At 42.8% G+C, this 24,965-nt stretch overlaps 1 protein-coding gene across 10 annotated transcripts in view; it reads left to right on the top strand.

The window, feature by feature from the left end:
- Positions 1–24,965, top strand: part of MYO5C (myosin VC) — a 108,930-nt gene that overhangs the window by 81,605 nt on the left and 2,360 nt on the right. For 9 of the 10 annotated variants that reach the window (XM_077939413.1, XM_077939412.1, XM_028850929.2 and 6 more), the window contains 7 exons: positions 59–157; positions 1,465–1,619; positions 4,687–4,776; positions 7,351–7,501; positions 8,490–8,772; positions 22,762–22,936; positions 23,751–23,831. In XM_077939413.1, the coding sequence (XP_077795539.1) occupies positions 59–157; positions 1,465–1,619; positions 4,687–4,776; positions 7,351–7,501; positions 8,490–8,772; positions 22,762–22,936; positions 23,751–23,831 (1,034 nt within the window). Of the gene's footprint in view, positions 1–58; positions 158–1,464; positions 1,620–4,686; positions 4,777–7,350; positions 7,502–8,489; positions 8,773–22,761; positions 22,937–23,750; positions 23,832–24,965 lie in introns of those variants that run through there. The other variant, XM_077939418.1, reaches the window with a different exon arrangement.

The following is a 24,965-nucleotide window of genomic DNA, read 5'->3' as shown; positions in this document are numbered from 1 at the left end:
ATGAGACCTGTGAAAGCTGCTTTTGTGTATTCAGCTGATTGTTTGCCTCTGTCTACAGCCAATGATGTGCACTCGTCCTCAGGACCTAAGGAGTACCTTGGAATGCTGCAATACAAGAGAGAAGATGAGGCCAAGCTCATTCAGAACCTCATTCTTGGTACTGAAACCTGGAACTCTGGATTTTTGCTTTCTCTTTGAGAATCTGCACATCAGTCAGTGCCAAAGTCCTGGGCGGGGTGGTCCTTTTTCTACTTTCTTCTTCCACTGCTTCTTACCCCAGCCCAGAGTTTCTCAACCTCAGCACTGTTGACCTGTTAACTCTGCGAATGGTGAGTAACAAAGGATGGAGCAGCATCCTTGACTTCTACTCGCTAGAAGCCAGCAGCAACCCCTAGTGATGACAATAAAAGATGTCTCCAGGTATTGCCGAATGTCCTGTGGGGGCCAAAGCTGTCCTCAGTTGAGAACCATTGCCCTGACCTTTTCCAAATTGTAGGACCAGGGTAGAAAAGAAACATCACCTCATTTTTGTGACTCAGCACAGAAGCCATCATGGAAGTAATTGCAGCTCTGAGCTCCATTTGACTTCCAAGAAATTTCTCTGCAGCAATGTGATGGGGCTTCCCAGCCATGCCTCAGTTACAGGAATGTCCCATGTGCATGCTCAAGATCTGGTGGTCATAGAAACAATCTTACTGCACTGTCTTCACTGTGACCTTCCACGTGGTTTTCTGGCATCGGGAGAAAAATCTGCCTCCCTGTCAGCTGGCCCCAAGATCTCAAAACACAAAGCCAGCATGTAGTCTTCCTTCCTCTTCTGCGAGTGAAACCCCTCAGCTCATGTGAGCACCCCCACCCTTTTCTTTCCCCCCATCACTGGCGTCATACAGTGTGAACCTCTTCTTTGTGCTTCTGTCTTCATGCAGCCAGGGGGACGTCCTTGTTTGCTTATTCTTAACTTTTTTTGTAAGGTTTCTCTCTCCCCTTCATCCCCACTGTGCGTCTCCGCCACTCTCTTCTCCCCAAGGCCAGCTAGACATCCTCTGCTGCACTGGTGTGTGCCTGCTTTCCCTATTCAAGGCAGCTTCATGTGACTGCAGACACTGTACTCCATTCTCATCAAAGAGCTTGGAGTAGGGGTGCATGGAACTGGAGTTCCTTTCTTACAATTGGGGTCTGAAATCCAGAGTTTCCACACCAGGGAAAAATAAAGATTCTGTCTCTTGTTCAACCTTTTAAGAAAGAGAAAGTCCTTTGTAAACAAAAAGAGGAACAAGTGGCACCTGTGTATTTTGTGACAAGAAAGGAGCCAGATGGAATTCCTCAAAGAGGAAATAAATCCATATACATTCAGGCACTGCATCAAGCACAGAAAAGCAAACAAGCCCCTGCCCCTAGTCACAGGTTCCTTAGGAGAAGAGCTGACCTGTCAGCTGTAATCCTCATTGGCTGTCTCTGCTTCAGACTTGAAGCCCCGTGGCGTGGTGGTGAACATGATCCCCGGGCTGCCGGCTCATATCCTGTTCATGTGTGTGCGCTACGCAGACTCTCTGAATGATGCCAACATGCTGAAGTCCCTCATGAACAGCACCATTAATGGCATCAAGCAGGTGGTTAAGGTAGGAAGTGCCTTTGACATTGGCCCTTGGTATCACATCTATGGAATGACCAGATGCCCAGTCTTTGCCCCTCCTGAGCCTCCCGTGTGTGGTGAGACGCCTGATTCCTCCCTCCCCACTATTGAAGGGAGCCACACTGTTAGGAAAAGATAAATGGATGAGCAACTGCCATAGCCCTCAAAGCCTTACCGGCGAGACTGCAACCTGGTAGCCACTGCCCCCACCACTGCTATCCCCTTAGGGTGTGAACTTATCAGCTGTGAGGGGTATATGTTCTATCTCTGTAACAAGGGTAAATCATGAGAAATGAAAAGGAATGAAAAATTACTCCTCTCTTCCCTTGGCAATTATATAATTCTTCTTCCTAAAAGCACATTGTGTATTTTTATTCCTAGTCCACAAATGAAGATGAACTGTGTATTAGTTAGGTTAGTTACTTAGTAAAGTTAAGCTATTGTAGCTATAAGACACCTGCCACCTCCCTTTGCCCAATATACAGTTTCTTAAAGAAGATGGAGGATTGTTCTTTGCTGATAGCAGTTCCATAATGAGCCATCTAGGTTGGAAGGTGGCTCTGTTCTATATGATCATGCAGGGACCCAGGTTCCTTCCAACTTGCTGTTGTCCATTCCCTAAGTCAGTGTCCTTATTGGAATGATTGGACAAGCAGGCAGCCAGCAGTTTACCACTGGGCGAGAGGGAACCTACCATAGGACATAGACCATGTGTGTATGGTGTACGTATCAGAAGTCACCAACTGAACTCTTATGAGCAATCATCTCTTCATGGTGTGACAAGTGGATAATGATCAAAAATGACAATGACAAAGGGTGGGATTTTGTGAAGGCTAACTTAACAGTAACACAAAGTTTATTGCTAATTTCCTTTCCAACTGAAACATAATCCTAAAATCATTCTTAGCATGCTGATTATTTTTCCTGGAAACTCCATAAATGATCAATGAGTAAATAACTGTATCTAAGCGTTGAAGATTTTTGTAAACAGACCTGGATCCTTGCTTACAGGGATAGTTACTTTGTAAAAAGAGTTCTCTGGTAATGCTTAGCGCATGCTGGAATCTTGGGTGTGGGTAGGGTGGTTGACTTAGTTCTAAGCCAGACCTGATGCTACCCTGAGTGTGGAAATTCCATTTGCCACAGTGGAGTTAGTACAAAAACCTTCTCTCTTTCTAGGAAATGACCAGTTTACAGTTATGTTAAAAAGTACTCGTTTCTGGGAATTACAATGTACTGATCCATATTGGAAGGGGGCAAGAAGACATAAGTAACACTAAAATAACTGTTTTTCATGCCCCTCCAAAAGAGAAGTGATGTTCGATATTAGGATATATGTGAATTTTTAATTAGGGAGATCCTAACTTATTTTTAGTAAAATATGTGTTCTAAAGAGTAATGAGGAATTAAATTCTTTTAAATACTCTAGGGAAGGTCAGGTGTGGTGGCTCACACCTGTAATCCCAGCACTTTGGGAGGCTGAGGCAGGTAGATAACTTGAGCTCACGAGTTCAAGACCAGCCTGGGCAACATGATGAAACCCTGTCTCTACGAAAAAGACAAAAATTGGCCAGGTGTGGTGATGTGTGCCTGTAGTCCCAGCTACTCAGGAAGCTGAGGTGGGAAGAACACTTGAGCCCGGCAGGCAGAGGTTACAGTAAGCCAAGATCACACCACTGCACTCCAGCCTGGGTGATAGAGCCAGACCTTGTCTCATAAATAAATAAATAAATAAATAAACTCTAGGAAGAAAGAAACATAAAAACTAGATTTGTGAGATGTCATAGTATAGTAATTCTCCTCTGCTTCCAAAAAGTATCATGAATTCATTATTTATCTGGAGTTAGGAATAGAAAATTCACATTTGTTTGGTGCTGGATACTTTATAGTCACCGTCTTCACAGGAGCCACCAAAGTGTTTTTGGAAGGGGCTCCCATAAATTGATGTTTTCCTCCTGTCCATATTTGCATAAATTGGCTTTTCTTAAGACAAGCTGGTATTGTGTTCCAGCACAGGACACAGAGTATTTGCCTCCCCTTGATGCTCTGGGGTGTTTAGCCAAATATTCATAAACCAAGAGACGCATGGCATGAGGACTGTAAGACCCCTTTCTCACCAGCATCTTCAGTCTCAACTTCTCCGTGGCCCCCTCCCACTGCCTTTGCATGTGCCCAGGACCTGCCCCTCCCCACCTCCAGCACACAGCAGTTACAGCGATGTGCCCACATACCCTCTTTAGCCACTGTTCCTTTCCCTCCACTCCGGACTGCCAAAGTGCTTAAACTAGTGGTCTCCACCAGTTCTCTTTGTCACTCCTTGCAATCTGGCTTCTAACCCATCACTCTACAGATAGATCACCAGTAATTCCTCTTACTAAAACCAGCGGTGTTTCTTTACTTTTTATTCTCTTTAAATTGACCAAAGCATTAGCACCATCTCCTTGAAAGCTTCCTCCCTTGTCTTTTAAATCCCAGGATTTTCTCTGTTTTCCTCTTCCCCCTCTGATCACTGTACCTCTGCCTTCGCTGCTTGTTCCTCTTCTTCCTGCCCTGTAAGTGGAGGCCTTCTCCCCAGCAGTCCTAGTCCTGAGCTCTTGTCTCTCCACCCATTTCCCTCAAGGGCTAGACCTCCTGCCTCTCTGAGGTTTCCTCAGCTGCTCTGCCTCCCCATCCTCTCTCTCCATCCCCTGAGCTTTGTAGCACAGTCTACAACCATTGTGTGGGTACTTGACCACCTACTAAACTCTGTCCTATCTATCTTCCCAGTGAGAATGTGAACTTAGGAGAGCAAGAAGTGAAACTTACACTGCTCATGCATTCCTTCAAGGCCGCTTCAACTTCATAATGAGCGACACAACCTGTACAGAAACATGTTACAAACTGTGACCTAAATAAATATAAGCTCTTATCATTATAGTATGAATTAGATAAAGGCTTTAGTGAATAAAAGAAAAATTAATTTTGGTCAAAAGCTACAAATAACCAAACAGGTAAGATGCTCAGAGGTACAAATAATAATTAAGTCCAATTCTGTCTTTTCTTATTTTTCTAAGGAACATTTAGAAGACTTTGAAATGCTGTCCTTTTGGCTTTCCAACACTTGCCATTTTCTCAATTGCCTGAAGCAGTACAGCGGAGAAGAGGTAGGGGGCGCTCACCTGCTTGTTTTGTGCTGACAGCCAGTCTAGAACCGCCTGAGCCAGAGCTCAATAGAGCCTCTATTCTCTTCACCCAGGAGGCCAACAGCGCATTATCTGTTGGACTCTTGGGTATACACCACAGGCAAGAGACTTCTGGAAGCAGCTTAGATTTTGGGCACGGTACTAGGCCTCCTAGGTTTCCATTACTTTTATATCAATAGGTAGATAAGACAAATTTTAAGTTTCCTCCTGGTTGTAAGACGTTTAGCATTATGACTCCAAAATACAGCCCTTGGTTTAAAATGCCTGTTTCTTCACAGCTGTTCTCTCTACAGGACCCTGACTGTTCCTCCATAATCTATAAATATGTTTCCTTTGCCATTCTGACTCTGCTTCCAGGAGGCTGATGTCATAAAAGAGTTCTCCACCTTCAAGTACCTGCAGAGAAAAATTTCATTGAACTAAAATAACAAAGTGGCTTTCAGGGTTTTCAGTGCTCTCTAAAATGGCTGTACCATTTCACAGCCCCACCGGCAGTGTATGATGTTTCCAGTGTCTCATACCTTCACCAACACTTGGTATTGACAGACATTCTTATCCTTTACCAGTTCAGGGTATAAAATTATATCTTGTTGACTTAAATTGCATTTATTTGGTCACTAGCGAAGTCAAGCATAATTTTATATGTTTATTGGTCATTTGGGTTTCCTTTTGAATTGCCTAGTCACATCCTTTCTTTCTTTTTCTTAGGGTTGGTGTTTTTGTTATTGATTTGTAGGAGGTCTTTATATCATATGGATAGACTGTAGCTTCACTTCTAATTTTCTTTATGAAGTCCCTTGTCACACAGTTTTTGAATTTCGATATGCTTAAATCTGTCAAACCTGTTCTTTTATGATTTGTGTCTTGTTCAGAAATTCTTCCCCGCCCTGAGATCATGAAGATACTCTCTTCTAAACTTTTGTAGTTCACCTTTAGAGTTGACAATTATGTTTTTACCTATCCAAAATTGATATGTAAGGTAATGATCTAATATCCTCTTCCATAAAGATAAACAGTTGTCCCAATGGAAAGAAGGTAAAATAAAATATAACAGTAATCTGACTAGTACTATAGAACAAAAGGAGAAGTAAAGAAAATCCAACCTCTGACTAAAAAGAATACCAAAACAGGAGGAGGCACAGACTAGTCCATTTCCAGCAAACTGCTATCTGGGAGACATTAGTGGAAGAATGCCTTATTCAGCACTGTTTTATGATCCTTTCTTTGCCCCCTTCAGCCATGTATAGAATGTTCTTTTCCCTGTCTGACTGCTTTTTCAGTTACCATATTTTTATTTCTAAAATCTCTCTTGTTCCTTTTCACCTCTGCCTCTTACCACAATGTCCTATTCTTTTTTTTCTCTCTTTCTTTTTTGAGATGGGGTCTCACTCTCTCACCTAGGCTGGAGTGCAGTGGCATGATCTTGGATCACTGCAACCTTCGCCTCCCATGTTCAAGCAATTCTCCTACCTTAGCCTCCTGAGTAGCTGTGGCTACAGGCATGCACTACCATGCCCAGCTAATTTTTGTATCTTTAATAGAGATGGGGTTTTACTATGTTGGCCAGGCTGGTCTTGAACTCCTGACCTCAAGTGATCCGCCTGCCTCAGCCTCCCAAAGTGCTGGGATTACAGGCGTGAGCCACCATGCCCAGCCCCATAATGTCCTATTCTTAATTTTTTCTTTTTCTTTAGTCTCTTTGAACATGTTAAACATATTCCATTAGTTCACTTAGGCTACTATAACAAAATACCGCAGGCTGGGTGGCTTCAACAAGAGATTTATTTCCTCAGAGTTCTGGAGGCCAAATATCTGAGATCAGGGTGCCAGCATGGTCACTTCCTGGTGAGGGCTCTCTTCCTGGCTTGCTAACAGCCACTTTCTCCATCCCTGTGTCCTCACAGGACCTTTCCTGGGTGCATGGGTCAGGGAGAGGGAGAGAGAGGGCAAGCTCTCTCTGGTGTCTCTTCTTATGAGGACACCAATCTTATTAGATCACGCCACTATCCTCATGACCTCATTTAACCTCATTACCTCCCTAAAGGCCCCATCTCCAAATACAGCCACACTAGGGGGTTAGGGCTTCAACGTATGATTTTTAGGAGGACACATTCAATCCATAACACACACTTTAAAATATTTCAACTTTGTACCCTATAATTATCAGGTTATGAATCTCATTTATTGTATCCACTTACCTCTTCGTAGCAGTGTGTTTCCTTGGATGCTCTGCAGTTTTGTTTCATTTTCCTATACGCTTCCATGGGCTTTCTATGAGCTTTTCCACTTAGTCTGTAGGTTCCAGGGACAATGTTTGTAGGGAAGTGGGTAGGACAATGATAGTGTGACAGACTGGGATCATATAGGAAATCAGTGCAATTTTTCTCTTATAGAAGGTACATGCTACCCCAAGCATCATGAACTCATTTGATATAAATCAGACATTAAGTTTTAAGGTAAAAGAGTTATAGTAGCTGATTATTAATTTCCTACATGTTTGTATTATTCTAATACTTTGTTTAAAATTACTTTTAGGAATTCATGAAGCATAATAGTCCACATCAGAATAAGAATTGCTTGAACAATTTTGACCTTTCAGAATACAGACAGATTCTCAGTGATGTGGCTATACGAATATATCATCAATTTATTATCATAATGGAAAAGAATATCCAACCAATAATAGGTAAGAAGAGAATTGATCACCAAAAAATATTTATAGTAACATTAAGACTTTTTAAAACATAAACTTGGTATGTGTAATGTGTGATTATGTGTAACATTGTTTAAAAAGTCAAGGAAATATAATCATGTATCTACCTTTTAATTCTTTGCTTGCTTAAAATGATTCCATAAATAATAGTACGCTGTTAGTAACTTTCTTTCTGTAAGGATGATTTATCCTGAAGGAAAAAACTTGGGGAAACTTCTACTACTGCTATTATATGTGGTACTTCTACTTCTTGGCTTAGCCAAGTATTTTTGAAATCCTAAAGCCCCATTCGAATTCTTGTATACTTTCCTTAATTTCCTGAAATTTAAATACTTTAGGCTTTAATGCCCAGGCCATGAGTTGTCACGCTAACCGCCTTTCTTTCCTGTGAGGCTGAAAAACGTGCTGCTTCAAACCTAGAAGACAAGCTGCAGCCCCGCTGGAAACAACCGTCCATTCCTACCCCCGACACACACCCTGCTGTCGCAAACCCTTGATTCTTTTGCTTTCTCTATCACAAGTACATTCACTGACTCTTGTAGAAAAATGTCCCATCTCCGCCGGGGGCGGTCGCTCAAGCCTGTAATCCCAGCACTTTGGGAGGCCCAGACGGGCAGATCACGAGGTCAGGAGATCGAGATCATCCTGGCTAACACGGTGAAACCCCGTCTCTACTAAAAAATACAAAAAAATACCTGGGCAAGGTGGCGGGCGCCTGTAGTCCCAGCTACTCGGGAGGCTGAGGCAGGAGAATGGCGAGAACCTGGGAGGCGGAGCTTGCAGTGAGCTGAGATCCGGCCACAGCACTCCAGCCTGGGCGACAGAGCGAGACTCCGTCTCAAAAAAAAAAAAAAGAAAAGAAAAGAAATATGTCCCATCTCCTGAAACAAACAGAAGAGCGTCGGGAACGTTCCGTGTGTCTCTCCTGGTGGGTCAGCACAGCCTCCCCGTCTCTCCGCAGTGCCAGGCATGCTGGAGTACGAGAGCCTGCAGGGCATTTCCGGCCTGAAGCCCACTGGCTTCCGGAAGCGCTCCTCCAGCGTAGACGACACGGACGCCTACACCATGACCTCCGTCCTGCAACAGCTGAGTTACTTCTACACCACCATGTGCCAGAACGGCCTGGACCCCGAGCTCGTGAGGCAGGCGGTGAAGCAGCTCTTCTTCTTGATCGGGGCGGTCACGCTGAACAGCCTCTTCCTGCGCAAGGACATGTGCTCCTGCAGAAAAGGGATGCAGATCAGGTAAAACTCATAAACCGCCACTCACGCAGAGAGGCCGGCGGAAAAGATACTCTTAAAGACCGAGGCCACACACGCCTGACCCTCCTTGCTGTGGCGTCAAACCCCTGTTTAGGCCCTACTGCTGTAGGGATGTTCGAGTCACCCTAAGAACCCCGGGATGCTGGCGCCCAGGGCCTACTCCCCTCGCGCCACACCCTGCCAATTTGATACGCTGGCCTAGCCGCTTTAACCGAGAACCAGTAAATGTGTATCGTAAATTCTGGCCCTCTAGGGTGGTCATGCACTCGACCAGTAGTGACCACCTTCTCTGAATAGCACTGCCAGGTGGAGAACACAGGAAACAAGGAAAAGTCGATAAGATCCCTGCTTTTGAGAAGCTTCAGAATAGCTAAATAATAATTAAAAGCAACTATGATTAAATCACAAACAAGTGGTGCAGGAAATGTATCAGAGAGGAGAGAGATTACAGATGGAACAGTTGGGGAAGCCAGAGAGTTGTGCCTTGAGTGATAAAGGAAACGGAGAAGAACGTTCCAAGCAGGAGTAATGGTCAGAGGCATTGTGGGGAGTGACTGAGAACCCCTGCTCAGGCTGCTTGTGGAGTAAGCAGAGGCTGGTGTGGGGAGCAGCAGGACCAAGGTAAAGAGGTAGGTTGAATCTACACTGGGAGGGTCTGGAATGCCAGGCTAAGGCATTTGGAGTTCATCCCGAAGACTTGGTAATCTAGTTTTGAGGTGTGTCTACTATCTCTTAATTGAGAGACCATGGTCCCTGAGCTACTATTTGAATTAACACTGATCAAGTGATTGGAAAACACGTAATATAGGATAGATATTTAAGTTTCTTATGGTGTGTGCAGAAATTTGATACCTGTATCTGTTATGAGAACCTGGGGTAGTGATGATGGTAATGATGTAAGGGAAGGTGACAAAGAAAGTATCTATCATTATGCTACGTGAAATAAGCCAGGCACAGAAAGACAAACATCAGATGTTCTCACTTATTTTGTGGGAGCTAGAAATTAAAACAATTGAATTCATAAAGATGGAAAGTAGAAGGATGGTTACCAGAGGCTGGGAAGAGTAGTGGGGGGCTGGGGAGAGGTGGAAATGGTTAATGGTTACAAAAAAGATAGAAATAATGAATAAGACCTACTATTTGATAGCACAACTGGGTGACCGTAGTCAATAATAACTTAATTGTATATTTTTAAATAACTTAGAGGCTGGGCGGAGTGGCTCACGCCTGTAATCCCAGCACTTTGGGAGACCGAGGTGGGTGGATCACCTGAGGTCAGGAGTTTGAGACCAGCCTGGCCAACATGGTGAAACCCCTCTCTACTAAAATTACAAAAATTAGCTGGGCGTGGTGGCACGTGCCTATAATGCCAGCTACTCAGGAGGCTGAGGCAGGAGAATTACTTGAACCCCGGAGGCAGAGGTTGCAGTGAGCCGAGGTTTCAGTGAGTCGAGATCACACCATTGCACTCCAACCTGTGTGACAGAGCAAGACTCTGCTCTATCCTGCTCTAAAATAAATAAATAATTAAAAAGATAAAATAACTTGGAGTGTCATGGATTGTTTGTAACTCAAAGAATAAATGCTTGAGGAAACAGATACCCTATTCTCCATGATGTGCTTATTTCACATTGCATGCCTGTATCAAAACTTTTCATGGGCCAGGCACAGTGGCTCACGCCTGTAATCCCAGGACTTTGGGAGGCTGAGATAGGCAGATCATTTGGGGTCAGGAGTTTGAGACCAGCCTGAGCAACATGGTGAAACCTCCATCTCTACTAAGAATACAAAAAAATTAGCTAGACCTGGTGTTGTACACCTGTAATCTCAGCTACCCATGAGGCTGAGGCAAGAGAATCACTTGAACTGGGGAGGCAGACATTGCAGTGAGCTGAGATCACACCTCCACTCCAGCCTGGGGAACAAAGCGAAACTCCATCTCAAAAAAAAAAAAAAAAAAAAATTCATGTACCCCATAAATATATATACCTACTATGTACCCACAAAAATTTTTTTAAAATTTAAGTATCTTAAGTCAAAAACTAAATGTGAGAGGCATCCCTTACACCTTTTTAGCATTAGTGAAACTTTGGAGTTGGAGTCAATCCCCATAGACCATTCCCACAAATTCCCATGACAGCAGGGCATGGTTTTCAGATAGGAAGGGGTATTCAGAAGGACTAGTCTTTGCAGATCTTTATGTCTTCATTAAGAAATGAAAGAGTTATGTTTATTTCACAAGCTCCAAACAGATATCCTGTAGCCCTCTGTAGCTGGTTTCAGCCCTAAAGTAAAGCCACATCAGAGCCTTTCTTAAACTCAGTTCTCACTCCATCAGTGGATCCCCCAAGACTGAGTAGAGACATGAATGAAAAGGATCATGAGGGAGATCCATGACTCTAGGTCTTAGAACAACTTCTTTGAGGATAAACACCTGCCCCCCAGGTACCCAGTACTTTTTCCCTTCCACCAGGTGGAAGTGGCCATCAGAGAAGTAATGCTTTGATAGTGTTTTGCTCTGAGGAGCAAGTGCATTTTAGTGGCTTTCATTTAGTCATTTGGATATTTGTTAATTGCCCACCGCAGCAAGACCTACAAAGAATTTGCAGTGGCTTTACAGTGAAAACATAAGCAATAAAATAATAAAATATGAACCCAAGTAGAAAACTAGAACCGGCCAGGCACGGTGGCTTATGCCTGTAATCCCAGCACTTTGGGAGGCTGAGGTGGGCGGATCACAAGGTCAGGAGATCGAGACCATCCTGGCTAACACGGTGAAACCCCATCTCTACTAAAACTACGAAAACATTAGCCAGGTGTGGTTGTGGGCACCTGTAGTCCCAGCTACTCGGGAGGCTAAGGCAGGAGAATGGCGTGAACCCGGGAGGTGGAGCTTGCAGTGAGCCGAGATTGCACCACTGCACTCCAGCCTGGGTGACAGAACGAGACTCGGTCTCAAAAATAAAAAAGAAAAGAACACTAGAACCAAAGAAAATTAAAATGTAAATAGCAGGCAGAGTAGCTTGAAAACTGGCTCTGGGCTTCCTGGCTGCCAGGACAAAAAGCAAAACATGATCAGCTCTTTAGTTTTATTGGGTGTCATGAAGCAGAGTGATTCCTGGGAAGATACAAAGATTTTTTCCTAGTACCTAATTATTTTTTGTTCCTAGTCACAAATTACAAAACTAATGCCTCACATGGAACATTATCTCATAATCACCGCACTAACATTTTTACAGCAATTTCCATTGTGGCTGCTTTGCTCAGTGTCTCATGGAGACAGTTCTGTTAAAAACTAGAATAATGCAGGCTGAGGAGATCTGGGAGAATAGGAAAGGCACGGATTTGAGTCTTGAAGAACAAGTCAACAGACCAAAGTCAACAGACCAAGAATTATAGAAATGAGCACATGATGAAATGATGGAAAACTGAAGGCAGAATATGAACAGCCCCTTTGAATGAAGCATGCCAGGAATGATGGAAAAATTGGTTAGAAAGAGAGTGGAATGCGAGGGTGAGAAATGCATGGTTTATTTTTATTGTTTGTTTCTTTGCTTGTTTTGAGATGGAGTCTCACTCTGGGGGTGAGTGCAGTGGTGCACTCCCAGGCTGGAGTGCAGTGATGCAGACTCCGCCTCTAAGGCTTAAGTGATTCTCCCACCTCAACCTCCCAAGTAGCTGGACCCACAGGCGAGTGCCATACCTGGCTAATTTTTTGTATTTTTGCCTAAGACAGATTTTTGCCATGTTGCCCAGGCTGGTCTTGAACTCCTGAGCTCAAGCCATCTGCCTGCCTTGGCCTCCCAAAGTGCTGGGATTGTAGGCGTGAGCCACCGCACCCAGCTGAGAAATGCATCAGCAGAAGCTGCCACTACGGATTTTTTTCTTCAACAGGTTTGAGTTATGAATTCAATTGCTTTAATAGCTGTAGGACTCTTCAGGTTATATATTTGATCTTAGATGAGTTTTGGTAGTTTGTGATTTTCAAAGAATTGGTCCATTTCATCTAATTTGTTGACTTTATGTGCATAGAACTGTTTATAATATTTCCTTGTCATCCTTTTAGTTTCTGCAGGATTGGTAGTGATATTTGTCTTTCATTCCTGATACTGGTAATTTGTGTCTTCTGTTTTTCTATTGGTCAGATTTGCTAGAGGCTTATTAATTGTATTGATTTTTTTCAAAGAACCAGTTTTTTATTTCATTGATTTTTCTTTTCTTTTTTTGAGGTGGGGGTGGTCTCACTATATTTCTCAGGCTGGTCTCAAACTCCTGGGCTCACGTAATCCTCCAGCCTCAGCCTCCAAAGGAGCTGAGACTACAGGCATGTGCCACCACACCTGGCTAAGTTTTAGAGATGCAGTGTCTCTATATTGCTCAGGCTGGTCTTGAACTCCTGCCCTCAAGTGATTCTCCCACCTCAGCCTCCTGAGTAGTTGGGATAACTGGCATGAGCCACCACACCCAGAATTTTTTTGTTTTTAATTTAGTTAATTTCTGAGATTGTCTTTGTCATTTCATTGCTTCCGCTTAGTTTGGATTTATTTTGCTCCTCTTTTTCTAGTTTCTAAAGGGAGAAGCTTTGATTATTGACTTTGAGAACTTTATTTTTTTCTAAGCATGTAATGCTATAGATTTTTCTCTTAGCACTATTTTAGCTCCATCCTACAAATTTTGATTTTTTTTTCCATTTTTGTTCAGTCCTAAATATTTTCTAATTTTCCTTGAGGCTTACTGTTAGACCCATGGATTATTTAGAAGTATGTTAGCTTCTAAGTGCTTGGAGACTCTCTTGTTATCTTTGTTTTTGATTTTTGGTTTAATTCCATTATGGCCATAGAACATACTTTTTCAGTAAAACTCTTAGAAACAGAAAGGAGAATGGTAGTTAGGGGATTTGGGAAGTGAGAAAAGGAAGTAGCTGTTCAATGAGTATAGAGTTTCGGTTTTATGAGTTGAAAGAGTTCTATAGATCTACTGTATAACAATGTACATATAGTTGACATTACTGTGCTATAACAATGGATAAGATGGTAAATTTTATGTTATACCATTTTTACTACAATTAGAAAAAAATCTCAATGTGCATACAGGTTGAAATGTACCATTGATTTTGATACTGAAATGGAACCTGTATGGACTTACCATTCCACCTTGCCTGGGACTTTCCCAGTTTTACTTTAAAAATAACAATCTCTAAATATTTTTACGTTTTTTAAAAAAGAACATACTTTAAGGCCGGGCGTGGTGGCTCACGCCTATAATCCCAGCACTTTGGGAGGCCGAGGCGGGCAGATCACGAGGTCAGGAGTTCGAGACCAGTCTGGCCAACATAGTGAAACCCTGTCTCTTCCAAAAATACAAAAAAAAAAAAAATTTGCCAGGCATGGTGGTGTGTGCCTGTAATCCCAGCTACTCAAGAGGCTGAGGCAGGAGAATTGCTTGAACCCAGGAGGTGGAGATTGCAGTGAGCCAAGATCGCACCACTGCATTCCAGCCTGGACTACAGAACGAGACTCCGTCTCAAAAAAAAAAAAAAAAAGAACATATTTTTTATTATTTAAACTCTTTTAACATTTGTGAAGATTTGCTTTTATGACCAAGAATATGATATGTTTTTGTGAACATTATACATGCAGTTGAAAAGAATATGTAGTCTACCCTTGTTGGCTGGAAGGTTCTGTAAACATCAAGTAGACTCAGTTTGTTGATGATACTGTTCTACTAGTTCTATTAATTACTATGAGGAGTGTTGAAGTTTCCAACTGTAATTATGAATTTGTCTGTTTCTTTTCTCAATCTGTCAGTTTTTGTTTCATGTATGTTAAAGCTTTCCTGTTTGGTACATACACTTTAAGAATTGTTACGTCTTCTTGGTGAATGTATTTCTCCTATCATTATGTAGTGTCCTTCTTTATCCCTCTCTGGTAATTTTCTTTTTCCTTTTTTTTTTTTTTTGAGGCAATCTCACTCTGTCACCCATGCTAGAGTGTAGTGGCGCAATCTAGGCTCACTGCAACCTCCACTTCCCTGGTTCAAGTGATTCTCCTGCCTCAGCCTCCCAAGTAGCTGGACTACAGATGCACACCACCATGCCCAGCTAATTTTTGTATTTTTAGTAGAGACGGGGTTTCATCATATTAGCCAAGACGGTCTCAGTCTCTTGACCTCATCATCTGCCTGCCTCGGCCTCCCAAAGTGCTAGGATTCCAGGCGTGAGCCACTGCGTCCGGCCTCTCTGGTAATTTTCTCTGCCTGCCCCAAAGTCTGCTTTGTCTGAAATTAATATAACCACTATAATTTTCTTTTAATTAGTGTTTCCTTAGTATATATCTTTGCCTATCCTTTTACTTTTAACCTACCTATATCATATTTGAAGTGAATTTCTTGTAGGCAGCAGATATTTGCATCTACTTTTTTTTTTTTTTTTTTGAGACGGAGTCTCACTCTGTCTCTCAGGCTGGAGTGCAGTGGCATGATCTCCACTCACTGCAAGCTCCGTTGCCTCCCAGGTTCACGCTGTTCTCCTGCCTCAGCCTCCTGAGAAGCTGGGACTACAGGCGCCTGCCACCACGCCTGGCTAATTTTTTTGTATTTTTAGTAGAGACGGGGTTTCACCATGTTCGCCAGGATGGTCTCAATCTCCTGACCTCGTGATCCGCCCACCTCGGCCTCCCAAAGTGCTGGGATTACAGGCGTGAGCCACCACTCCCGGCCGCATCTACTTTTTAAAAATCCAACCTGACAATCTACGCTGCTGCTTCTTTGTTTTGTTTTTGGAGTCAGGGTCTCACTCTGTCACTCAGGCTGGAGTCCAGTGGCATGATCATGGCTCACTGCAACCTTGACCTCCTGGGTTCAAGTGATCCTCCCTCCTCAGCCCCACAAGGAGCTGGTACTGCAGGCATATGCCATTTTTGTAGAAACAGAGTCTCACTATGTTGCTCAGGCTGGAATCTATGCTTCTGAACTGTGACGTTTAGATCATTTTAATGTAATATAATACTTATATTTAGGACTACCATTTTATTAATTTCTGCTTGTGCCTTCTGGTTTTCACTTCTCCATTTTCTTTATCTGCTTCTTCTGGGTTATTTGAAATTTTTTAGTATCCCTTTCTAAATTATGTGGTTTTTTGTTTGTTTTTTTTTGTTTTTAGTATTATCCCTTTGATCTTTTTTTTTAGTTGTTGCTCTAGGGATTCCAGTACATATACTTAACTTTTCACAGTCTATTTAGAATCCATATCTTACCACATCAAGTGGAATGTAGAAATCTTACCATCATGTAGGTCCCTTTAGCCTCCCTACTTTATGTTGCAGTGGTCTTATATATTAGATCTACATACATCAAAAACTATACCATACAATATTATAACTTTAGTTTTCAACCATCAAACATATTTTAAAGAATTCAGTAAGAGAAGAATAGTCTATTATACTCAACCAGGTATTTACCATTTCTGTTGTTTCTTCATTCCTAATGTTCCAAGTCTCATTTTTTTCCAAGTCTCATTTTGATGTAATTTTCCTTCTACCCGAGGAAAGTATTTTAGTGTACCTTTTAGAGTTTCATTGACAATAAATTCTTAGTTTTCTTTCAGTTGAAAATGTCTTCACTTTACCTTTATTCCTAAAGGATATGTTTGTAGGATGTAGAATTCTGGATTGACAGTTGTTTTCTTTCACCATTTTAAAAATGTTTTACTTTTTTTCTAGCTACTGTGGTTTCAGATAAGAAATCCATAGTCATTTGAATTATTCCCCATAAATAATGCATCATTTTTCTCTGATTGCTTTTAAGATTTTTTCTTTGTCTTTAGTTTTCCACAGTTTGTGATGTGTCTGGGTGTGGATTTCTTTGGGTTTAGCCTGTTTGGAATTTCCCGAGCTTCTTGAATCTGGCCATTCACCAAATTTGGTACATTTTCAGCCACTATTTTTTCAGATATTTTGTCTGCATCATACTCTTTGTCTTCTCTTTCCGGAACTTCAGTGAACCAACTGTTAAAGACTTTTCATTATTGTCCCACAGGTCCATAAAATTCTGCTCCTTTTTCTTAGTTCTTTTCTTCTGTTCTGTTCAGATTGGATAATCTCTGTCAATCCTTTCAAGTTCACTGACTCTCCTCTGTCATCTCTATTCTGCTAGTAAGCCCATTCAGTGAGTTCTTTTATTTCTATTATTGTATTTTTCAATTCTAAAATTTCCATTTTTTTTTCTTTGTATCTTCTGTTTCTTTTCTGAGACTTTATATCTTTTGACTCATTACAAGAGAGTTTGGCTTTACTTTTTGGAGCATTTTTATGATGACTTCTTTAAAGTCTTGGTCAGATAATTTGAATATCTGTGTCATCTCAGTGTTGACTTCTATTAGTTGTTTTGTTTAATGTGAGTTGAGATCTTTCTGGTTCTTCATATGCCAATTTTGAATTGGATATTGGATATTTTTAAATACTGTATAATGAGACTCTAGGTCTTATTTTTTAGTTTTTATTGGGGTTTGTTTTTGTTTTTGTTTTTTGTTTTTTTGAGACTGAGTCTTGCTCTGTCACCCAGGCTTGAGTGCAGCAGCCCAATCTTGGCTCACTGAAACCTCCATCTGGGTTTAAGCAATTCTTGTGCCTCAGCCTCCCGAGTTGCTAGGATTACAAGTGCCCACCACCATGCCTGGCTAATTTGTGTATTTTTAGTAGAGACAGGATTTCACCATGTTGGCCAAGCTGGTCTTAAACTCCTGATCTCAAGTGATCCACCTGCCTCAGCCTCCCAAAGTGCTGGGATTACAGATGTGAGCCACCATCCCTGACCAAGACCTAAGTCTTTAAATCATATGGAGAATTATCAAGGGAACCCACCCCCGATGGTTAACGTGGGTTCTTTTCTATTTCCTATGAGTCTCGGCTGGTTTGAGAAATAAAGGGAAAGAGCACAAGAGAGAGAAATTTAAAGCCGGGTTTCCGGGGGAGACATCACATGTTGGCAGGTTCCATGATGTTCCCCAAGCTGTAAAACCAGTAAGTTTTTATTAGCGATTTTCAAAAGGAGAGGGAGTGCACGAATAGGGTGTGGGTCACAGAGATCACATGCTTCACAAGGTAATAAAATATCACAAAGCAAATGGAGGCAGGGCGAGATCACAGGACCACAGGATGGGGCGAAATTAAAATTGCTAATGAAGTTTCAGGCACACATTGTCATTGATAACATCTTATCAGGAAACAGGGTTTGAGAGCAGACAACCTGTCTGACCAAAATTTATTAGGCAGGAATTTCCTCATCCTAATAAGCCTGGGAGCGCTACAGGAGACCGGGGCTTATTTCATCCCTTCAGCTTCCACCGTAAAAGGCAGCTGCCTTAAGGGGGCCGTCTGTAGACCTACCCTCAGGGCACATTCTCTTTCTCAGGGATGTTCCTTGCTGAGAAAAAGGATTCAGCGATATTTCTCCTATTTGCCTTTGAAAGAAGAGAAATATGGCTCTGTTCCATCCGGCTCATCAGTGGCCAGAAGTCTTCTCTCTCTTGTTCCCTGAACATTGCTGTTATCCTGTTCTTTTTTCAAGATGCCCAGATTTCTTTTTTTTTTTTTTTTTTTTTTTTTTTTTTTTTTTGAGACGGAGTCTCGCTCTGTCGCCCAGGCTGGAGTGCAGTGGCGCGATCTCGGCTCACTGCAAGCTCCGCCTCCCGGGTTCACGCCATTCTCCTGCCTCAGCCTCCCGAGTAGCTGGGACTACAGGCGCCCACAACCGCGCCCGGCTAATTTTTTGTATTTTTAGTAGAGACGGGGTTTCACCGTGGTCTCGATCTCCTGACCTTGTGATCCGCCCGCCTCGGCCTCCCAAAGTGCTGGGATTACAGGCGTGAGCCACCGCGCCCGGCCAAGATGCCCAGATTTCATACTGTTCAAACACACATGCTCTACAATTTGTGCAGTTAACGCAATCATCACAGGGTCCTGAGGCGACATATATCCTCCTCAGCTTACAAAGAAGATGACGGGATTAAGAGATTAAAGTAAAGACAGGCATAGGAAATCACAAGGGTATTGACTGGGGAAGTGATAAGTGTCCATGAAATCGTCACAATTTATGTTCAGAGATTGCAGTAAAGACAGGCGTAAGAAATTATAAAAGTGTTAATTTGGGGAACTAATAAATGTCCATGAAATCTTCACAATTTATGTTCTTCTGCCACGGCTTCAGCCAGTCCCTCCGTTCAGGGTCCCTGACTTCCTGCAACAGAGAATGTTGATATTTTCATCAGGTGGACAATGCACTTGGGTCCAGACTGCAAGTTCTGACCATCCTCTATGTTTTGTGGTTCTCATGTCATTTCCATGTGTAAGGGTTTTGTAGTGCTCTTTGGGTCCGTTTCATATATGTGAAAAACAGTGGCCACCTTGGAACTTGGGTATGTTTCATAGTTCAGTTCTTAAAGTCTGTGTATGCTATTTAGGGTCAGATTCATGCATGGGCTCAGGGATAAACCCAGGAGTTAATAAAGAACTTTGACAAACTGCTTTTCCCAGCTTTCCCAGGCTCCTCCCTTTCTGTGGCATTCCTGTTACTTTCTGCCCCCTTTTTGGTGCTTCTGCTAGAAAACTGGAGCTTTCCTTGACTTGCTCTGCCGTGTACTTACTGCAGATGTCCCCATCTGGGGTCAAATGGTGACGGCAAAGAGAGAACCTTGAACCACAGATCCTCCAATTGGAAAGGAAGTTTCCCTTCTCTTCGAGTTTTAGGTTCCTCCTGGCCTCCTTTGCCACCACTGCTGTCGACATGGGATCGGAACTTCAGCATGAAAGAATAGAGAAAAAGGAGAGGGAAAAGGTAGGGCATTGAGCATTAGGAGGCCCCTTTTCAGCTCCTTGAGCTAGAACCAGAGAGCACCCCCTGGAGGTCTTTGTTGGCATTGATGCCCACCTCTGAGTTTCAAACTGTGGTGGTAGAGGCCAGTGAATAGCAGAGGGGAAAAGTGATTATCTCACTTTTGACTTGGAAGTACTTCAAATTCTGGTCATCTTCCCCAATATACCTGCTACTATTTACTTTTCCAAGTCCTCAAATAGCTGCCCAATGCATTCCATCCAGGATTTGTGGCTGCGTTCAGTGGGACAGACAAGATGGAGTATGGTTACTCCATCTCACCAGGAACTGGAAACCCACTACACATCTTTGAGTGGGAGAATTAATGTGCTCAAAATTCAGATTTTAGAATAGACTACGGCAGTATTTGAATAGGGTGAATTAGAAGGGCTGAGATGGGAGCCCCTCGAAACCTGTAATAAAAACTAAAAGGGCCAGGCGCGGTGGCTCATGCCTGTAATCCCAGCACTTTGGGAAGCCAAGGCAGGCAGATCACGAGGTCAGGAGATCGAGACTGCCCTGGCTTAAACACAGTGAAACCCCGTCTCTACTAAAAATACAAAAAATTAGCCAGGCGAGGTGGCAGGCTCCTGTAGCCCTAGCTACTGGGGAAGCTGAGACAGGAGAATGGCGTGAACCTGGTAGGCAGAGTTTGCAGTGAACCAAGATCATGCCACTGTACTCCAGCCTGGGCGACAGACCAAGACTCCGTCTCAAAAAAAAAAACCAAAAAACTAAAAGTAGGCCAGGCGCGGTGGCTCACGCCTGTAATCCCAGCACTTTTGGGAGGCAGAGGTGGGCAGATCACAAGGTCAGGAGTTCGAGACCAGCCTGGCCAATGGGGTGAAATCTATCTCTACTAAAAATACAAAAATTAGCTGGGCATGGTGGCCGGTACCTGTAGTCCCAGCTACTCGGGAGGCTGAAGCAGGAGAATCTCTTGAACCCAGGAGGCGGAGGTTGCAGTGAGCCGAGATTGCACCACTACTGTACATCCTGGGCAGCAGAGCGACACTGACACTCTGTCTCAAACAAACAAACAACAACAACAAAAACCTAAACAAAAGTAATAACTCAAACTAGTGGGACAAAAGTAGCAATGCAAAAATGGGGGATAGTGAGAACCAATGCAAGATATGTTATCTCACACCCACTATCCTATGGAATAACATTAATTCAGCATCACTGTCCAAATGTTACAGCCAGAAAGAAGACCCACATGGGGCATTGCTAATCGTTAAGGTCAGAGCTGGGACTGATTTTATTTATTTTGAGAAAGTCTCACTCTGTCACCCAGGCTGAAGTGCAGTGGTACAGTCTCAGCTCATTGCAACCTCCACCTCCCAGGTTCAAGTGATTCTACTGCCTCAGCCTCCCGAGCAGCTGGGATTACAGGCATTTGCCACCACACCCAGCTAATTTTTTGTATTTTTGGTGGAGACAGGGTTTGCCATGTTGGCCAGGCTGGTCTCGAACTTCTGACCTCAAGTGATCAGCCTGCCTTAGTCTCCCAAAGTGCTGGGATTATAGGCGTGAGCCACCATGCCCGGCCCAGAGCTGGAACTGACTTTAGAGATAACTTTATTCAACACTCAGTTTTTTTTAGCAGTTTCATTGGTATGTAATTTATATACCATACAGTTCATCTGTTTAAAGTATGTAGTTCAGGCCGGGCACAGTTGCTCACACCTATAATCCCAGCGCTTTGGGAGGCTGAGGTGGGCAGATCGCTTGAGGCAAGGAGTTCAAGACAAGCCTGGCCAACATGGTGAAACCCTGTCTCTACTAAAAATACACCAATTAGCTGGGCGTAGTGGCAGGTGTCTGTAATCCCAGCTACTCAGGAGGCTAAAACAGGAGAATCACTTGAACCTAAGAGATGGAGGTTGCAGTGAACTGAGATTGGGCCACTGCACTCCCGCCTGGGTGATAGAGTGAGACTCCATCTCAAAAATAAATAAGTTAAGTATACAGTTCAATCTTTTTGATATATTTACATAGTTGTGCAACTATCACCGTAATTGAATTTTAGAACATGTTCATCCCTCCAGAATGAAACCTTATACCCATTAACGGCCGCTCTCACCCCCACCCCAACTCCCTACTCCACCTAGCCTAGGAAACCATTAATATGTTTTCTTTCTCTACAGATTTTGCCTATTCTGGACATTTCAAAATAAATTGAATCATAAAATGTTACCTTTTGTGGATGGCTTCTTTCACTTACATAATGTTTGGGAGGTTCATCCGTGTAGCAAATATCAGCACCTCATTCCTTTTTATTGCTGAATAATATCCCATTGTAGGGATAATGCCACAGTTTGTTCATTCATTCATCAGTTGATGGATATTTTGGGTTGTTCTCACTTTTGGGCTATTACGAATAATGCTGCTGTGAACATTTGTGTACAGGGCTTTGTTTGGACATGCTTTCACTTCTCTTGAGTACATATCTAGGAGTGGAATTGCTGTGTCATATGGTAACTCTGTATTCAATTTTGAGAAACCACCAAACTGTCTTCCACAACAGCTGTACCATTTTACATTCCCACTAGCAATGTTTGAGGGTTCTCAGCACTCTCATTGTGCCCGGAGAGGTTGATTAACTTTCCAGGTTCACACAGTGGATTGGTAGGACTAAAACCCATGCCTCTTAACTCATAAACCCATGTGGCAGTTAGTGACAGAAATAAGAATAAAAACTGCAGTCGACTGAAAGAAAGCCTTCGCTAATTGAAAGATTTCTACCAATTCAGGAAAAAGAAAACAGTTTTTTATACTTATGGAAGTCTTCTCTTCAGATATCACTGTTTCTTTACTTTAATCAATTTTCAAAATTGTATTTCGTGATTGCAATCACTGTTCTTTGCTCAGATTGTCCCCAAAGTCTATAGCTGTTCTGGCCCCTCAGCCTAGACCACCGTGAGTCTTAGAACTCTGGATCAGGAGAGCTCATCATCAGTCCAGCTCCCTCATTTTGCAGATGAGAAACTGCTGAGCTGTGGTCTTAAGGATCTCAGCGAACTCTGGTACCCTCTTGGGACACACACGGGGCTCTAGCACCCTTCCCTAAAGTGTTCTCTGTTCTTCTGCCTTTCCCTCCAGGTGCAATATCAGCTACTTAGAAGAATGGCTTAAAGATAAGAATTTGCAGAACAGCTTAGCAAAGGAAACGTTGGAGCCCCTCTCTCAGGCAGCCTGGTTGCTTCAGGTCAAGAAGACCACAGACAGTGATGCTAAGGAGATCTACGAACGCTGCACCTCACTGTCTGCTGTACAGGTGACCGGACTTGCCTGGTGTCTCCCTGGCTCTTCCCTGACACATCAGTGCAGTGGGCATTGCCTTTCTTGGCTTAGCCCGCTGTGGGCACCCTGGTTCTGTGTGTTCTCTTGGGATCATACCTATCACCCATGGCCCACCCTTTTATCTATAAATATTTATTAAATACTAACACTAGGTCTTAAACACATAGAAATGGGCTGGGCGAGGTGACTCACAGCTGTAATCCAGCACTTTGAGAGGCCAAGGTGGGAGGATTGCTTGAGCCCAGGAGTTTGAGACCAGTCTGGGCAACATAGCAAGACGCTCTACCAAAAAAAAAAAAAAAAAGCTGGGGGTGATGGCACACACCTTTGGTCCCAGGTACTTGGGAGGCTGAGGCGGGAGGATCATGTGAGTCCAGGGGTTCGAGGCTGCAGTGAGCCAAGATCACGCCACTGCACCCCAGCCTGGTCAATAAAGGGAGACCCTATGTCAAAAATAATAATAATAATAATCACACACACATACACACAAATCTCTGCAATGCATTCCCTGCCCATTAAACTCACAAATGTGTATGTGGAGGGGTGGGCATGTGGGAGGTGGGGAGGCTGGAAGGGGCTCCTCTTACTGATGTCTGATTATCTGATTTGCCTTTGCTCCCTATGGCACTTTTCTCCCTTTGTTTTCTTTTCTTGGAAATAGGTAACATACAGTTCCTGAGCCAAATTATAGGCCAAAAGAACCACCTGTGCTTCCCAATGGTTCCCAATAACCAGAACCATTATTTTATGAACAGAGTTACTAACACCACGTTATGTACTGTTTGCAGATCATAAAGATCCTTAATTCATACACACCTATAGATGATTTTGAGAAGAGAGTGACTCCATCCTTTGTTCGCAAAGTACAGGTGAGATTCTTAAGGATGTGCCTTTTAATTTTTATCTCCTAACTATGGTATAAGATGTTGATATTTAATTAACATTACAGAAATCCAGGATTAAAGTACATTTACCCACATATACAAATGAAAGGCACCTAGCTCAAAGATAAGCAGGAAATTTTCCTGTGAAATTTTCAGAATCCACCTTAGTCCAGGTGGGAAGGGAATGAAAACACCAAAACCATGATTCCCATGCTGTATTTTGTCAATATATCTTATTTCTTTTTTTTTTTTTTTTTTTGAGACAGAGTCTCGCTCTGTCGCCCAGGCTGGAGTGCAGTGGCCAGATCTCAGCTCACTGCAAGCTCCGCCTCCCAGGTTCACGCCATTCTCCTGCCTCAGCCTCCCGAGTAGCTGTGACTACAGGCGCCCGCCACCTTGCCTGGCTAGTTTTTTGTATTTTTTTAGTAGAGATGGGGTTTCACCGTGTTAGCCAGGATGGTCTCGATCTCCTGACCTCGTGATCCACCCATCTCGGCCTCCCAAAGTGCTGGGATTACAGGCTTTAGCCACCGCGCCCGGCCAATATATCTTATTTCTTACTGATCTTTGAATACCATGCAAGTGGGCAGAGGCTGAATGGAAACCGAGATGATTTTTCTTTTATAATCATTTGTATAACCATTTTTTCTTATATAATCCCTAAAGTTTCTCCCCTAAGGAACGCTAGGGCAGCAGTTCTCCAAGTTTGGCTCAAGGATCCCTGGGAGTCCTTGAGACACTTTGAAGAGGGTCTGCAAACTCTTCCTTTTTCTGAATACATACCTGTGGATTTTCTAAATAGGTATCTGTGGATTTTCTAAATAGATACCTATGGATTTTCTTCATGTATTTCAACCAAAATAACGTATCACAACAGATTGAATGCAGAAACGGATATATATGATATGTTATATATATGATAATATGACATATATATTAAAATATGGCATATATAATGTATGATTATATATGATATATTAAGCAGACATTAAAGGGATTTGCAAAAATAGAAAATACCACTTCTCACTAAATTTTCTTTGTTTTGGAAACTTATGTTTAACATGTATTGAGCTTATTTTAATGAATTAATAAATCATTTTAATTACTAATATGGCAAAT

The sequence above is a fragment of the Macaca mulatta genome, chromosome 7 (assembly GCF_049350105.2).
Source record: "Macaca mulatta isolate MMU2019108-1 chromosome 7, T2T-MMU8v2.0, whole genome shotgun sequence".
NCBI classification, from domain to species: domain Eukaryota; kingdom Metazoa; phylum Chordata; class Mammalia; order Primates; family Cercopithecidae; genus Macaca; species Macaca mulatta.
This window is presented reverse-complemented; position numbering and strand designations above follow the sequence as displayed.